Source organism: Pseudopodoces humilis, chromosome 1 (genome assembly GCF_049639895.1).
Source record: "Pseudopodoces humilis isolate 2021_Gansu_Grassland_sample_001 chromosome 1, ASM4963989v1, whole genome shotgun sequence".
Taxonomy (NCBI): domain Eukaryota; kingdom Metazoa; phylum Chordata; class Aves; order Passeriformes; family Paridae; genus Pseudopodoces; species Pseudopodoces humilis.
Window position 1 is genome coordinate 20290692 of NC_142200.1, and position 18585 is coordinate 20309276.

At 39.3% G+C, this 18585-nt stretch overlaps 1 protein-coding gene across 3 annotated transcripts in view; it reads right to left on the bottom strand.

The window, feature by feature from the left end:
* GRHL2 (grainyhead like transcription factor 2) overlaps positions 1-18585 on the bottom strand; it is a 68928-nt gene that overhangs the window by 21559 nt on the left and 28784 nt on the right. For all 3 annotated transcript variants that reach the window (XM_088060731.1, XM_088060726.1, XM_088060721.1), the window contains exons 7-9: positions 17928-18039; positions 12798-12892; positions 3958-4116 (exon numbers count right to left, since the gene is read on the bottom strand). In XM_088060731.1, the coding sequence (XP_087916857.1) occupies positions 3958-4116; positions 12798-12892; positions 17928-18039 (366 nt within the window). The remainder of the gene's footprint in view (positions 1-3957; positions 4117-12797; positions 12893-17927; positions 18040-18585) is intronic.

Consider the following 18585-nt stretch of genomic DNA (forward strand, 5'->3'; position numbering starts at 1 on the left):
GATTTTCTGTAACATTCTTTGTAACTGTGAACTTGCTGATACTTCACAGCTTTCTATTCATTCATTAATTCGAGGCAACACACCTCAAGATCCCAAGCCACATGGCACATGGCAGGGGCCAGCCAAGCCTACAGGATGGACATCACCATCCCAGGGATGAGACCACAAAATTATTTTTGGATCCTAGAGCATTTCTGCTGCATAGTTTTGACAGCTGAGCCATCTGACACATACCTGATAAACCACAGTTTGCACATCCCCTCGGGACAGAAGAAAAAGCCCTCTTACAGGTGACTATAAACTATGCTGCTGTCAGTGAAATAATGAAATGAGTTCTTAATTTTTTCATTGATATCTGGGCTTTGAATAAATGCAAGGAGTACTTCTGCTACTAGTCATTAACAAAATGCAGCCTACAAATTGCAGCTGATCCAAAGTATTTTCTTCCTAATTCTTCAACTCATTTAAACTTGAATCTTGCATTCTAGCTCTAGCCTGACAAAGCCCTTGCCCTCATAAGGACCACTCCATCACCACTCTGCTCTGATGCTCATGTGTACACTTGCTTCTAGCTCCAGACTAAAGCATTCCACATCTCATTGGGCAGGCACGTAGATATAAGCTTCTCTACAAAGCTGCAGATTAATAGGCAATTAGAGTTGCTCAATACTTTATGATAGTCCATTTTGTCTATGATGTTCCACACCGAAAACAAGGATGCAAGAACTGCATATATTCCAAAGAACATGTATTTTTTTCAGATTAAAGAAAACTGGATTAATTTATTTTATTTTGGATCAATGTTATGGAATTTGCCAAGTCAATCTCTGCTTCTTTTCCACAAAGATAATCACATATAGAAAATCAAGTAGCTCTGAAGTCCCAGTTCTTTCATACACAGTGGCTAAAGCATCGTGCAATATATAAATATAAATAGGCCTGGTAGCAAGTTTCCCTGACAACCTACTTAAGGAATAAAAATTATATATTCTTATAATGCAGCACCAGTGATCTGCACATGATAGGAAGATTTCAAGGGCAGAGAATTAGCACTGAGAAAACAAGATGTAGACTGTAACAAATGTTTTGAAGATCGCCTACTGAAAAACAAACATGGACAAAAGATTGGAGAACAAATAGGGAGTAAGGCAAAGTTAGATTTGTTAAGTAACATTTACAGCTTTTGCAGCATTTATCTCCATAAATTTACATTTGTATCACAAAACACATACTGGATGTGAGTTGATATTGCTCTCTAGTTTATATGTAAACTAATATTAAAATCAAGAAATTACCAGAATAAGTACTAAAATATATATAATATGTACCACTTAGCTAAATGCAGTTTTACTTCTTCAGAGACAACTCTTTCCACAACAGCTATGCTGTGTTGCAGCTACAAGACATTAATTTGTCAGTGAATGCTCTTAAAAACTAGACACCTCCACCTGTGATTTATCTAAGCGAATATACAAATACACCCACTGGTCCTAAAGAGGCATCACCATTGCAGAAAGAAACATTTGTAATAACACCTCAGGCAGAGAAACATTTTTTCTTCCATGTTCCAAAATGAAAAACATTTCATACTTAGGCAGGAGAAATTTACTCCACAGTTCCACTAGTCCATGTGATTGTAATAAATCAGGTACTTTTCTCATCAGCTTCTCTTTGAGGCTGTCAGATTGGGGTATAACAGTGTAGCTCACACTTTCAGAATTTATAAACATATATTATATATATGTGTTAGATATTATATGTTTTTTGGGTTTTTTTTAATGTTCCTGTAGTACCTCTTTAATTTATGACAAGGAGGTGGGCAATAAATAACAGTCTCAGCTTCATGGCCTTCCTCAAAGATGCAGCAAGCTTTGTCCATGTCACTGGAGGCAGTCACAGGCTAGCAAGAGAAACTGAACCATTTATCACCACCTTAACCAGAGCCAGGGGTTTATTTTGACATCTTGCAAAGATGAGGATACCCAGCCACACCAGCTACCTTCCTCTGAGCATGACGAATTCTCCCAGTGCCACCAGCAAGTAGAAATTCTCCAAACATTTATTTACTTACAAAAGCCCTGTGACAAAGGGATGTTGGTAAAGATTTGGCAATGTAAGTCTGGGGAGAAGCAAGAATTCGTCTCTTACCAAGTGCCAATTAGCACAAACTGTCATGTGAATTGACCTCAATAATTTTCATTCGCTCAAGTCATTTTCACACCTGCATTAACTTAAAAAGCTCTACATGTGTGTATACACTTATATTAAACAGATAGATAACCTATTATCAATACCCTTGAACCCTTCAGTTCCCACTTCCAATACATTTTTGATGTGTATAACACTCTAACTACCACTGTGATCTTTCCTTCTACTTTGAGACAGTTTTGATTAATAGACTCAACACTCATTTCCTGCTTTCTAGTCTGGATATTTGAAGCTCCAATTAAGCCAACAGATGCAATGAACATGTATTATTCAAAATCTCCACCAGTTGTACCTAGAGGTCACCCTTGATGAGTTTGTGCTCTGAATTTCCTTCCTTTTTTTTAAATAATTCAATTTTTTCTAATTGCTCTTCAGAAACAGGTAGATGAAAATGACTTGTTACTTTGATAGTCACTGAGCTTTTAACAGCCAGCTGTAGCTTCAAATCTCTGAATATTTGACATTCAAAGTTACAATTATAAGCACAGCATTTTGGCTGCAAGAAGACCTCAGTGCATACATTTACATTCATTACTTCCAAAGATTTTCCTCCACTAACACAACTGACTGATTAGTCCTCAAGATCTTGTTGTCAAGACAGCAACAAGGGAATGAACTGAAAAGGGGGAAAGAGCTGCAACACAGAGACCTGAAACAGTTGAACTCTTACCCTTTCCATTAAAAAGTTAATGTTACCTTTTGCCTGGGGCATGGCCTTTTTGTCTTTCTATTCCCACCTGTAGGATGGCACGACTAATTTAGATAAATTTCCAAGTCACTTAAATAGATGTAGGCTCCTGAATCCCTGAACCTTGACTAGAATCCAGGCATCAGCTCCCCTATGAAAGATCTTTCTCAGCATGGATAAAGTCATCAGCTGGCAGATGCTAAATGAACTGAAAAGTGATCAACTCTCTTCGAAGAATCATCACTGACATTTTTGAGCAACTGTTTCTACCTGGTGATATACAGCTGACCATGACACTGTCTAATTCATTCAGATGTGATCTGTGTCTGGGTGCAGAAACATCTTACTAGTTTTCATATAGGAGCAGTCATACCTACAGCAAAAAAACAAAATTTTGCTAAAGAGGGTGTGAACACACACAAAAACCAGTTACTGAATTACAAAATGGGAATGGCTAATATATTTTTATATTTTACTTTTGATAAGAAAATCCTAGCAGCATAAGAGCTTCTAAAACCACTGTTTGTAAGCAAAGCAGGGGGAAAACCCGTTAGCTGTGTCACTGGAATTTGCTGTTTTCCACTGCATCATAAAAGGGAGCTTAGCATACCCTCACTGAAAAATGCATTTTTCTTTCAGAGAAACTGACATGAAGTTTAGCTGCTACCTATCCTGGCTGTAAGAGTTAGAAGGGATGACATCAGCAGACTGCCATTATTATTGATGTGACCCTGTGATCAGCACTGGCCTTCCAAAGAGAGATCTTTGCACTTGCACTTTCTATTACTTTTTTGGTATTCCAGAATCATGACCTATAGCATGCTGTCCCAAAATAGTCCAAGTATTGCTCACAAGCTGAGGAATCAGGGCCAAAAAGACTGCAAAGCAGTAAAATAATGACATGATAATCAGTCGATTTGTGATACAGCTTGTCCAAATGCTATGATGAAATACAATTCTTTAAGGAAAGAAACAACTTTTAATTAGGTCTAAAATACAGCAACAATAAACTGCCTAACAAGATTCCTCCTTCATCCATGGTAATTGTGCTTTCCACTTACCTTGTCACAAAAAACCTTGATCTGACAGTAGGCTCGGTGGATAGGTTTATTGCTGCGGTTGTTGTAGCTGTAAGTATCGATCTGAATCATCAAAGGAAGCCCTTTTACTCCTTTTTGTGAGGAGAAGTCTGTGCTCAAGCAATTCACTGTGATGAAAATCTGTGTGCCAGAGAGATTATTTTTTAAAATGTGGTGCAAATAATTAAACTTCTGGAAATACATGACAAGAAATGGAAAAATAAAATAAAAATGTTTTAATTCAGCAATGATGCATGCTCTGGCAATTCACACATGTATCCTCCACTTCTATCCAGCAAAGACTCCCATGCTGGGAAGAAGGACAAACTTGAAAGCCATATATTGGTGCTTCAGTTTGGATCAGAAGCTCACATTTGAGGTGAATCATTTGGCTGTCCCAACTTACCGTGCTTTGGTTCACACCAGAGCTCAGAATGCATTAACTGGATTCCTTTTAGAAGAGCCAGACCAGAAAGATATGTTCTAGGAGCACTCCCTCAGATCCTCCAGCTGTTCATAGTTGCTTAGTTCATGGGAACTGACTGAAGATAATCTAAGATAAAACCTCCTAAAATGTGCTTCATGTGGATGTCAGGTCTTTAGTCCTTACCTGTTCCACTCTACAAACCTGCTCTGTACATTTGCACTACTTGTTAATACAGATCATTTTGCTTCATCCTTTCCAGCTGCCTTAGGAATTACTTGCTCATCTGACAGCTCATTCAAATTCAGTGGGACAAAGATAAACTCTACTCTTTTTTTTTTATTTTGCAAATTTTCTTCACACTGTCATCAACACTACTGCTTTCTTCATCCTATCAATAGATACTCCTGTGTTTCACTTTAAGGGCCCTTCACTGTCTTTCCTCAGTTTTAAAGATGCATCTCACCCTGTCTTCCATACTGGGAAGGAATTTTTCAAATATTCATGAAACCACTACAAGTAGTTTTACACTACTCCCTACCTCTTCTCACAAGTTCTCTTTGTTACACAACACCCACATAACTTGACATGGCATTTCAGAGAGTCACAGAATTGTCTGAGCTGGAAGGGACTCAGAAGCACCCTTGGCACTATATATAGCATCATGCTTTAACCAACTGAGCTAGCAAGTCCCATGCTTGCCTGTGCTTCAGAAATCCATCTCTTGCTCTCCTTCTACAACAAAAACTTACAACTTGATAGCTTCTAATCATCTCCCTCTTTTTAACTCAATTGGCACCATGGGACAAGGTGTGTCTCATCTGTACAGGACCTGGGAGAAGGGTCTCCCACCACCAAAGTCTCCCAGGGACTATTCTGATGTAAAGCAAGCACCATGAATTGAAATACCTCTGATAGCTTTCAGTCAGGATGGTGTGCATAAAACTCAAGAGATGAAACTAGATTAAAAATCTATTTTTCAGCCCAGTGAGGAATATGTGCATTACATAATAATTGGGGGCAATTGTGTATTAACCTGATTCTACTTTTCACCTGCCCTTAGTTTAAAAAGCAACAACAAAGCACCAAACAAAACACCCCAAAAGTGTGAGCCAAGGAAAAGGACTGAGAAAACTGGCAGTACATATCTCCCGAACCAGGAGGATGTAAAACCTGCTCCAGAAGACTGAGGATGCTCAGGAACGAAGAGATCTCAAATTGGTCTCTCAAACAGACCGGATGCACACCTAACCAGGCAGAGGAGAAGGCAGCAGGCCCCTGGGGTCTGGGAGGATTCCTGAAGGAATAGCATGAAGGACATCCCCCCTCCTCCCCGCCAATTTCACAAACAAGGAAAATAAACCAACAGTGTGAGTGACAAAATGCAACATCCCTAAGAAAGACAGCTGAGAATAAAGAAGGGCTCCAGCAGGGCTGGTGAGGGATACTTTACCCTCCTAGCAGAAGTTAACATTACAGTCAGGGTCTTTATGATGGAGCCAGAGCAGCTTGTTTGCCTGACTGAGCTAATGGCCCCTCCTTTCTGCTTCTGATTGTATCACAGAGCTGCATTTACAAATGAAATAGTTGAACTTTAACTGCTGAGAGAAGAGGGAGGCAGGGAAAGGCCCTAGGTGAAACTCTGATTTTGAAGCTGATAGTGTTATTTCTGTTTCAAATTACAAGCTGATCTCCTACAGCTCCAAAGGTAAGTGTAGACACAGCAAGTACGCCTTTGAAATATGACAGGCTGGATTTTCATTTGCCTTCAGAATCATTTATAGTGTCAGGGCAATGGTTTAAAGTGTGTGTGAACACACAGCAGTGGAACAAAGTCTAGCATAAAACAGAATCTGGTCTCCCTATATTTTAGCCCATACTTTTGCACAGGGGCTTTCCAAAATGTATGTACAAATGTGAGAAGACAAGCAGGCTTTGCATCTACCTAGCAGTTTGTACATCTCCCAACCTTGCTGCACGCTCAGCTGAGAAGCAAAAAAACCTCTTGTCCCACCTTAATCAACTACATACACCATATCATCTCTTTCACTGCCTCCACAATCACAGAGCAGAGTAGGAGTGGCTGGGGAAGACAGACTTTATGGTTTCAAGAGTCCCCATACAGCAATAACAGATTATTCAGCATGAATAATAGATGGATGCTCAAAGACTCAGTATCTTGTCCTGACACTGTAATACATCAGGATCTCTCTGAGGAGCAATGATTGTACATTCATGCACATGAAGTGTACTACACTTTCTGTCATATCATTTGCACCTCACAGATAGACAGATGGATTCGAATTAACACAGATTACTCATACTGGGGAAATTTTCTGTCTCCATGCAATGTTCTCTGAGCTTTCCTGTAAAGCACCACACTGACTTTGGATTTGGAAAACATGGGGGTGTATAGAAGGAAAGAGAAGAAGACATAGGTTCTGTTATTTATTTTAGGGTATTTTTTTTCTTTGCATGACTAAAGATTTGCACCAGTGCAGCAGGCTGCTATGGTGGAGAGGACCTGGAGAAACATCTGGACAGTCCCCTTCTCTCTCCCCGGGTCTGACCAGAAACCACCTCTCCAAAGCAGTGACCTCCTAGGAGCAGCACTGATTTCAGTCATTTGTCCAAGTCAAAAAGCAGTCATTTGCCTGCTTTGCCCTTTGCAGGGTCCTTTGCTTCCCCCTCTTCCCAGCTCCTGTCCATAATGCATGTACTCCCATTCTCAACGAGACAAGGGGCAAAACAACTCCATGGGCAGCCATGAAAAGGAGTGCTGCTCTACTTTTCTTCAAAGATATCCAGATTTAAGATCTCCTTTGCTGTGGTCTTTTGCACTGTAGAATTAACATGTAAAAATGTAAAGTTAAGTAGAAATGACAGTAGCAGGAAAATAACTGTTTCCCTCCCAAGCCCTGTTTACACTTGTCTTAGAACTATATTAATAAAAGTGACTATGATTGTATCCAAATTCAGATAAAAGTGTTTTTTTGTTGGTCCCCCCCCCAAGTGAAAACTGGATTTTAGCAATGGTTTGCTATCTGGAACAGATTGTATAATTGTCATTATAGTGATGTCTTCTTTTTTTTTAATGTCAGCATATCTTAGATTTGAGCAATTAATGGCAGAGTTCCACCCATCTAGTCTCCAGCTCAGGCGTGCCATTGGCAATTAAATACTAATTTGGAGAAACATTTGGTGCTGAGAAAGTTTCGCAAGTGGCCTAATATAATGACAACTCTTCTGTTTGTTATAGAGCATGTCTAGAAAAAGCACTCTGTGTTTTGGAGATGACACTCCTCTATGCTGCTATTATGAGAATTACTGTTTATTAAATACTGCAGCATAATTAGGGATGTACAAGACACAAACACAGTAAGTTGCCTTAAGAGAAAGAAAGGCTCAGAAATGCATTTCCCTTTTTATCATTTAATTCAGCCAACACGACTCTTGCTGCAGTCTCTCAGCTTATACACTAAAGGTCTACAGTTACAAAACTTCTAACATAAGCCGTTTATTACTATTTACATTTCTGGCTCCCATTGTCTCAGAAACTGCCAAGGGCAGAAGGGAGGGAAGAGTGTGTTACAGCACAAAATAAGAAACTTAGAGCAATTTCTCTACCGAATACTGGCAATACATAGAACCCGGGTGATGGGTCTCTTAAAAGCCTGCTTTAAAAGGTTCCTCCCTCCAGACCCCCTCCAGACAGTAACAACAAAGAGTTAAATGACTCGTCTCTCAAATGACTAACATCAATCCCATCATTCTTCGTATACACAGAAAGTGTGGGTTTATAGTTTCTCCTACCAGCCGTTACCTTATAAATCCCACACAAAGGTAAGACCTTTGTTTTATTTCAATACAAATGTCTCCAGCAAATGTTTACACTACTCTTTTGAAGCTTCCTCAACCCACACCACACCCCGGCAACTACATAAAAATGCCATTTGCTTTGAATCCCAGATGCATACTTACCAAATCATTTGTATACACTGAGTTTCAACATTATGTGCTACGACAGGTTAACTCTTCTCTAATATATACACGTGTGTCTGCATGTCTCACATCTATATATACACTCATATATATGTGCACACTTGCACACACAGACATGGTTTATTAAAGTAGCTGCCAAGTCTAATACTACATAATTTCTGCTATTAACTCCCCAAAATGAAGCACCTTTTCCTTCAACCTTTACATTTTTTAGAGAAGATGTTAATTTCCTTCCTAATTAAATTAAATTTGATGTAACTTGAGAAGGAAATTCATGATTAAGAAAAAAAAATTATTCTAGTCAAAGCCTGTCCTATGTATCACTAACATTGTTTAAGAAATATGGATTGTCATAATACAAATTGCTGCTAGAGATAGTGCTGGTCTATAAGCTTGATTTTACCATTGTATCCACTGGAATTGGAGCTTACTTTGGTCCACAATATCCAAGAACCTAATCCTGCAGATCACTCGCTCTTTGAAAACAGCTTATTGCTGTATGAGCTATGCCAAAACTCATTAAATAACTGGAAAGGTTCCCAGAGGCTTCAGCATACTTTGGATTAAAGATCTACATTTTGGTTAAATAAAGCAGGACAATGACTGCACGCAAGTACACACAACAACTGCTCAGCACACAAGTCCTGCACTCAGTGAAATCATCTCACTCATCTGCCAGCACCAGCCTGAGTAACACAGCCACAAACATGTCTGTTTATTGCATGTCCAAGTTGCAGTGCTTAGCAGAAATCTGTAATCTCTCGATATCACTGAACACTTTTTGTCTCTTTAAGGTGACTTTGTTTGTTAGCAATTGTTCATTGAAATCATATATTTGATTTTAAGGTTAAAAAGTACTTTCCATAGAAATATACAATTAGTTGTTTCAGAAGTAACACTATCATAGACAATTTAAATGCACCAGGTACCTATCAGAGAGAAGACATACTTCAAGGAGCTGGTATGGTTGATGACAAATATATCCTTTGACCAAGAGAACTATGCCTCTTTAATCATCTTTCTTGCAAACTAACTTCTGTCAGTGCTAACACTGCAAGCAGACAGATGAATGTCTATCAGAAATGAAGTTGAGCTTTGCTCTAGAGCCTCCACTACAACTTTGTCAACTGGCCAGATGCGGCAGCAAAATCTTCTATAGGGCAGCAGCAAGGAAACTACATAGCTTCTAGCACATTATAAAGACACTTTTAAAAGACAGGTAAAAAGTCAGCTAGTTCTTGTTGTTGTTTGTTTTCTCATCTTTTTTTAAAATACCTCCTTTAAAAATACCAAACATAGCATTTGGGTTCAACCAAAGGGAGACAACAAATCACCTTACCCATAAATGCTTCATATTTATAACAGAATTAAATATGGGAGGGAAACAGAGATGGATTGTACAAACTGTTCTTCTCTTCTTACCCCTGCTCCCTTACAGCAGTATTTTATCTTAAGAAAGCACTGAGTTTGACATGGCTATAGAGCCTTCCCCTCATTTCCCTGGATCCTGCTCTGAACCACAAGCCCCACAAGTGACCTCTAGATAACAGCCCCAGCAGAAAAGGATGTTGTTCTAGAAAATGGTAAGGATGTGCCAGGACTAACTCTTCTCTGCCAGAAGGCAAGGGGACTGCTGCTGTCAACCAGGCACAGCAGAGGAAACACTAGCAGAGACATGTTTCTGACTTTGGTGCTGTTTCCTTAGTCCACAGAAAGCAATAGTGTGATTATTCCACATCTTGACATGCACTGTACATGATTTGTTCTGCCAAGCAGCAGTTGAAAGATCATGCACCAAGCATGGTGAACTGGAGCCAACAGCCCAGTTCCACTGACATTACTGGGACAACAGAGAGAGACCTCTGCCTGTACCCTCTGGATTCCTGTTTATTCCACTAAGACCCACAAGAAATGCTGCCTAACCAACCCTTATCATCAGGCTTACTGTAGCTGGCAGATCCTGGCTGCCACACCCCTTCTCCTATACCCTCTCATCCTAAAGGGCTTCGAGGGGAAGGCCTGCTCAGCCTTTGTGTGAGGAAAAGTCTGACTTCAAATGAGAAGAAATACGGCTTTAAATTAGCTGCCATCCAAGTGGAGTAGGAAAGTGAGAAAGCTGATGCTCAGGACAGGTCTTCTAAATGTGGGATTTAGTTTCCCAGGAGAGAGAGAGGTATATTTGGTTAGGTGACTTCTACTGCTTCTGTTTGATTTTCCACATCACTCCACAGTGCACTTGGAGCAAGAAGTTTGTTTTCTTTGCTTCTTCCAGGGCCACTAGAGTGCTTCATCACATCCCATTTCAGAGGCCCTGAAAAGAACTGTTGTGTGCCACTTCTGTCTGACTTGGGGGAAAAAAAAGCTTTTGTGCCTCTGAGGGGGTTAAGTTTTAATCTTGAAATTGTGGTGAAAATAGAAAACAATACTGAACAGAAACAATGGAGCCAGTTGAAAGATCATCATTCAAAAAGCTTAGGAAAAGGGAGTCTGTAATTATGCCTTGAAATTCTTCATCTCCCATGGATGAGGTAATTGCTGGAGAAATAAACAGCCTTCAGTGACATGCCTCAGAACCCACAGCTTTCCAACACCGCAGGGGCATCCTATGGGAATCCCCAGATCCAGCGCAACCAGTTACTGTATTACACTTTCCAACAGGAGCAAGCATGTACACATACATGTGTGTGGGGCGGGAAACACTTTAGTGCAGACAAGGTGATGAGCTGTCACGTGCAATCAGATTTACACTTGATAGCCAAACACTAAAGCATGTTATGAATCCTCTTTTATCAATCCATTTTCAAGCTCCTAAGAGATGAGATATTTAATACCCCCAAATAAATATGCATAAGCTAATTTGCAATTTAATAACCATTTCCTGAAGAAATACAAGCAACTTAAATTTCACTCCTACACTTTTTTAACCCAGTAAGAGTCTTTATTTTAAAATCTTAGCTTGTTTTATTTCCAGTGATCATTGCAAAAGTTGTATTCTTAATGTTCTGGCACCTAAGGCAAGAGCCAGGTGAATGGTGTGAGCTTAAAACAAAATGTCTGAGGTTAATACTTGACATTAGTGGATATGACTTCCTTGTTCCTAGATCAACATGGGTGTCTTGCTAAGTCTGGCTTGGAGCTGCAAATGCAAATGTCTTAGAGAACTGCCAGCCCTGGAACAAGACTGCCATGTTCTAGCTCTGGCAGTGATTCTTTAAAGGTCCTTAAGAAAGACTGCTGTGTTGGTATTTGCTTGCACAGTGATCACACACACACAGCAGTCACCTGTTGTGACTGCAGAGGACAATCTACAGCTGTATTTTGAAATGAAAACACATAATAGGGAAATATCTGGGGCGGTGAAAATGTAATCACTACATGAGTAAATACAGCACCATTAGCAACTGGACTAAGTACAACTCTGTTTACAAAGGCCTGCTTTTGAAAGAGCTGGGTGATTTTTAGAACTATTGTCATTTCTTTTAAGATGTTCATGAGAGATGAAAATCCCTGTTACTATAAACAGTCAGCACCTTCAGTCAGCGAGTCAGGACAGTGAGTGTTAATGCTACCACTCAGTATTCAATACAAGTTCTCAGAGGACTCAGTCTGAGGATGCAATCTCCCTAATGCTGCTAGAAATGCAGTGGGCAATTGTGCATGAAGATGTCTTTGTATTTGCAAGATTCATAGCTTTACTTGAACATTGGACATTTTGTATTCAACGTGAAAACAGTATCAGGAGTTTGCTGAGCTCAGTGTTTGCTGTTTATTAACTCCACATCCCCAAGAGTACTGCATTACCCCCACTCATTCATTTTACACAGCCTATTTCCCTTGTTGTTTGCTTTCCGGGGGCCAACTTCTTCTTATAATTACCGGCAGTTTTTCATTTCTCCCACACTAGTCCATGCAGCTGAAGCACTCCAACAGCCTTTGTACAACCTTATCTGAAAGAAACTAGTTAAGGTGTTCTGATGTTCTGGTTTATAGGTCCACTTAACAGTCACATTCCTGAATAAAAAACCCCATGCCTGAGGGTACTTGACCATTTAAAAAAAAAAAAACCTCAGACCTCAAAAATATGTTCATTCCCAATTGCAAAGACAGTCTGTGTAACAATATAAAAAATAATGGCACCAACACCACAAGGGATGGCATAGTCTAATTTACAGAATACTGATTATTGGAGATGTTTATAGTGTAGAAAGAAAGTTGATAATTTAGAGAAAGAAAACACTCAGCTTATGTCTTACACCTGGCTTTGCAAATAGGAAAAAATCTGTTACTGTTTCTCAGGCTGGGCACCTACCAACAAGCCCTCTTATTTGTCAGAAAGAAGTGGAACAGTGCCTAACGATGGATGGTACTTATAAAGGAATGCCAGGCTTTTCCTCACCTTTGCCTCCTCATTGACATCCCAGGTAAAGGACACAGCATTGAATGCAATTTCTTCGATATTCCCAATGGTATTAAAACTTTCCTTGTAATCAGCTGTAAGAAAAAAACAAGAGTCATGGAAAAAAATTGAACTTTCTGTTTTACAACTCATAGTACTACTTTGCTTCTTAAGCTGGGTTGTCTAGTGCATCAAAACTACCTCTTGAATTGTTTATGATTAATTATGAATAATCTTAATTGCAAAGAGGCAATATAATGCAACCTGAGTCTTATGCATAGTATATCACTAGATAATGTTCTTGCAAAATATTGTAGGCTCTCAAAAAGGAGTAAGTGTGACTCTACTGGCAATAAGTCAGTGCATTCATTAGCTTGGCCAAGTAATGGCCAAAACTGGAAAATTAACTGAAAACTACTGAAGCATTTAAATGGATTGTTCAAACCTTGATATTAAGAAAAAACATGGTTAATCCTAAAGAAGCTTTCTAAAAGTCTAAGAGCTATGACTGGGGGAAATCATCAATGTGCATTTCAACTTTCCCAGGAATTACTGCACTGGATGCTGGATTAATATTTATATAATATTAAAAACAAAATCAAAAACCACCACGCCCACAAAAAATCTAAACCAACAAAATACCCCCCACAAAGGTCCTTTTTCCAAAGTATGTACACTACTAAAACAGAAAACAAACAAAATATATTTTTAATTTGTTTGGCTACAAAATCCGCACTTTCTCATTTCTTCCCCATGTGCTGTTATTATTATCACCAATAAACTAGCATTTTGGAAGGAACGAAAATCAAAACGAAAATCAAAAGGGAGGAAGACTTCAAAGTTGATTAACCCTCCCCCAAAAACAGTAAGGATGGAAAACTATGTAAAACAGACAACTCCCAAGTCTTATAATTTAAAATAGGAACAAGCACCGCTTTTCTCTCTCATTGCTGGACAGTTTAACACATTTTCTGCTTTTTGATGGCAGATTAAGAGAGTAATATCTGCTTGATTAAAGGAACTTCCAGATCATTCACACTAATGGAATAACTCTCTCTGGGACAAACATTTCCTAAGAATCCCTCGAGGGCTGTAATTGGACTCAGTGCCAGAGGGCTGAGATTACACTCCTGATCTAAAGTTTGCCCAAATCGCTGCTTCAGAAGCATGCTGATTCTTAGCTTTGTAATCAATTATAGAAAGAGGATGTTTTTATATTGTGGTATGAAACCATTGGTAAATGGTTTCAATATTCATTCCCTTTGTCTAAACTGTTGGTCTCTAAAAATAATTTCTAAGTAATAACTACTTTAAAATAATGTATAACAAAAGCCATTGCTACAAGAAGAATGATTTCACATTTGAGACAGGAAATCAGCATACTTTTCTCTCATTTGAAACACAAGAACTCTGGCACCTCACTGGGCAAATAAAATTGTGTCGCTGGGACACATGAATGATTTTGGTAACAGTAAAAAATTCACTGTTCAAACTATAGGAACAGCATGAGATATTTGATGATGCAGCAAATTAACAAAATGTTTGAGAGGACAGGCAGGCTTTTCATCCCCACCTTGAACTCAGATCTCCTTTCTAACTGAAGTCATTGGCTTCACTATCTAAATTCAGTGTGGGGATGCAAGTGAGAGGACTTAGAAGACACATAAGTAGTTTAATATGCATATGCACACATCCACCCACCTCTTAAATTTATGATTCACCAGAAAGTGCCTCGTGCAACTGACTGCTGCATATGGGCGAGCTGTGTAGGTGCACTTTGGAAAGACATGAACAAGATGTCTCTTAAAGACACATGTTTTCTTGTCTTAAAAGGCTATCAGAACCTCACATCCCATCAACCCTCCCCTTCTCTCAACACATGCCTCCCCTTTAATTGCTATACACAAATCTCATGGAGTGTCTATGTGACACTGCTAAAAAACAGAGCATCCTATTCCCCTCAATTTACAGGCAATTAAAGAAGGATCCTCAGTTGACTAAGAAAGCATTTACACCTCAGAATATTTGAAAGCTGTTAAGACTGACTACAACTTTTCCTCTTCTACTGCTTTGAGTTACCAGAAAATCAGGGTTGTTGAATATGCAAAAAATACCTCACAGGAATTATTTCTTCCTTTGTTACATAAATTGCATATTAAGCAACGACAAATTTTTAAAGTTAAAACATTACTGATTCATTGCATGTCATTGCCTACTTTTGTATTGTGCACATAAATAATACAAACTATCCTGAAAAAAAAACAAGGGCAAGTTTCTTTGGACACAAAACTTCCACACACACTCCTCATATTTGAACCCATTCCAGTATGTCAAATTACTGTACTTGTTCTAAATAATCAATATCAGGTGCAATTAAGTATTGTATTATTTATTTAACATTATGTAAAAATAAAAAGCTAGTGATGCAAAGTCACAGCACTGTGAAAATACACCTGTTTTCCCCCTGCTGCCCTTATTCCTCATAAAAAAAAAAGTAAACATGCACCTTACTTCTTCAGAAAAATCCATTACAGTGCATAGCCTAAATTTTGGAAAATACCTTGCCTTCTTCCTTAATAAGTGTCAAGCCCTCAGGTTTATTCCTCAAGCACTAAGGACTTGAATATATGTAAGTACATGCTTATCTTATTAATATCAATGCTTCTTCAGGCCTGTCACTGCACCTAATCCATTGAATCATCCTTCCTCCCAGAAGGTGCACCAGCCAGTACACAAAACAAATTAAAGCAGTGGCCCCTGTGTGTCTGGAGTGAAGGAGCAAGCCATTATTTCCTCAGATGTCCAGAATATAACTGCAGGCCAGAAAGCAGACAGACAGATCCCTGCCACTATGGAAAGCAGCACAAGCATATTCTCCCTGCCTGCCTGAGATCTGAACAGCTGGAACCCAGAACTAGAGCATCCCAAATCAATTTGATCCTCTGCCTGCTAAGGACCACATCATGCTCTACATTGAAAGTGCATTCATAAACAACTAAAAAGGATTCACAGAAGTTAAGCATGCTACAAACATCAAATTAAACTAAGAGTAACATCTATGGAACAGGTGATACAGAGTTATGGACACTTAATTTTCTTTGTTAACTATACAGGGCCTGGACATTAACTCAGTATTTAGAGGATCCCTTCAGGGATCTGGATTTTTAATGTAAAGGGAAATCTTCATAGAGCCATTTGATATAATTTTGCATGGAAGGGACCCCTGGAGGTTATCTGGTTCAAGCAGGGCCAACTTCAAATCTGGATTAAGTTGCTCAGTAAAATCATTTGATGATAAAACTAGAAGATTTTGCTAAATGCAGCTTGATACTTGCATGGGAAAAATAATTGGGAGCCATTCTGGCCTAATAAACCAGTTAGCCATAATGCAAGTGCCAAAGAAAATCAAATGTATTTCAGGAATACCATACTTATAAGAGCTAAGGCTATATTTCAGTTGTTCACAAGAAAACACTACTGAGCAACATTTAGGTCTTTTTTTTTCTGAAAACTGAGCTGAACCATATTCTTACAGCTCTTATATCTGACAAGAAGGGCTATATCAGTAAGTCTTACTACACTGTGCTTTGCTCATGTTTGCAGTCCAAATAAAGAATATGCGCCAGAGTGCTTCAAAAGTCAGAGCAGAGCTATTTCACCTCAAACTAATGGAAAATTAAAAGACATTCACTTTAACAAAGGTAAACACACAGCTCATGCACAGTACTTACTCTGCAGAGCACTATTTTACAGAATATGTATCATAAGTTAACTTGCTGGAGTAAGGCAACTGAAATGTGCCAGGACACAAGTGCAGTGAAGTCAGAGGGTGTTGGCACTACAGTGGAGAGAGCTGCTCAGCACATACTTTTCAAAGGTATGATCATTACCACCACAAGCTTGTAGGGACTAGCACAAAAAACCAGGCAGCCTTCAGAAAGAGCTGTGACGTGGCCTATTTCTTCTTTTAATGTGTCATGATAAAAGTCATTTGGTCTGGGGTTGTGGTTTTACTGCATTAGATACCCCAACAGGCAAGAAGAGAAAATGGGGGAAAGGGAGGAAAGAAAGAAGTTAATGAAATAATTCAGCCAGAATAATGATGATAAGACAAGAGGTAGAGAGGAGATTCTGTAAGAGCTGCTTGGACAAAATATACTTGACCTTAAATAACACCAGGTCTCAGTGGAAACTGTAGCATTTGAAAATCTACAGGCACTGAAGTGAGGGGACAGTTTCTCTGATGACCCAGTTCAATCGCCCCCTGAAGTCTCCGAATGTTCTCTTCAAGTAACCCTACTTTGGTTTAGCCCCCCTCTCTGCCCCCTCTCATTCCTGCCATTCAATGGTTTGGTTCCCTCAGGCGGTCAAAACAAGATAGAGTTTGTCTGCTTTGGTCTTGCCGACTCCTTTGACTGGAATCCGTGCAGATGGCTGCATGTGTAAACTGCACGTGGGAGGGGAGAAGCGCTTGATGTCTAGACACTGCCACTGACAACTTCAGGCTCCTTGGCAGCAAGTACGTGCTCTTCCCCTGCTAAAATCTCCCAAGCATGTGGATAGGACAGCTGAGGCTGAAATGGGCTTGTAAATACTTTAGATGGGATGAATGGTAAACAGGTCTCTCAGGATAGCACACCAAAGTTTGCTTCTCCCTCACTGCTGACACCGACAAGACTCGAACTCTATGGGTGTAGGAATCCTGCACACTCCTTTGCAGTCACCGCAATGATGACATCTGCACTCTCAGGCTGCAATTCCACATCAATTAGCTAGCATAACTGTTGCTGGATCAAAGATGAGATCACCCTTTGAAAAAATAAAAGGAACAGGCACTCTGCCATACCTGAGGAGGTGCAGACCTTGATTTTCCAGCTGCAGAAGGTGGTACCCCACTAAACACACATGCAAGGGGCAGCTCTTCTGTGTAAATATCAAAAAACATTCCTTCTGCATGGTCCCTATCCAGCTCCACAGACCCCACAGTCCTAACAGGAATGAGCCATTGCTAAAAACTGTGGTACAAGCCACAAAGCCATTGCCAAGATATTCCACCATATTCCTGTGCAAGGCACCAGAGCTTTCTACATCTGAAATCCTCCCTGAAACATCTGCAGATCTTACACTCACCAATGTCAAGGACTCTCTGTTTAGCTGTGTGCTGCCGGGAATGCCAGTACTTCCAATATTTCAGCTGTTCATCTCTGTTTTTATCCTCACTGAAAACAACCATGACCACACTCTATGAAAAACAACACCAGAGTCAAATTAGTTAAAATAATTAATAGTCAGGAAGACAAGATTTCCATATGCCTCTAATTCCAATCCAGCCACCACCCTCTCCCAGTAGTTTGGTTGTAGAAGATTGAGTTTTAATCAGTCCAATATTACAATGTACTTAACAACTCAAAAGACAGAAGAAATGTAGTTGTAAAATAATGCAAGGCCCAAGATTATGTTCTTGATACTCCAAATAAAACTTTATCATATTCTTAGTTTTAAAAAGCTTCACTGGCTAAAGGTAAGATACTTTCAATTTAGTACACACAGTACAAATACCCTTTTTGGGAGCAGAACTCTTGCATATATATGTTTAATGACAAATTCAGTGTAACTATTTACTGAATTTTGCTGATATTTCCAATTCATGTTCTGAATTTGCTCTATTAAACTGTGATTCAAAGGAAACAGATTGAATTTTTATGCAAAATTTTACACAAGCAATATAGGCTTTTGGAAAAAGCCCTGCTGCAGGCAAGCAAAACAACACAAAACAATGAAAGAATGA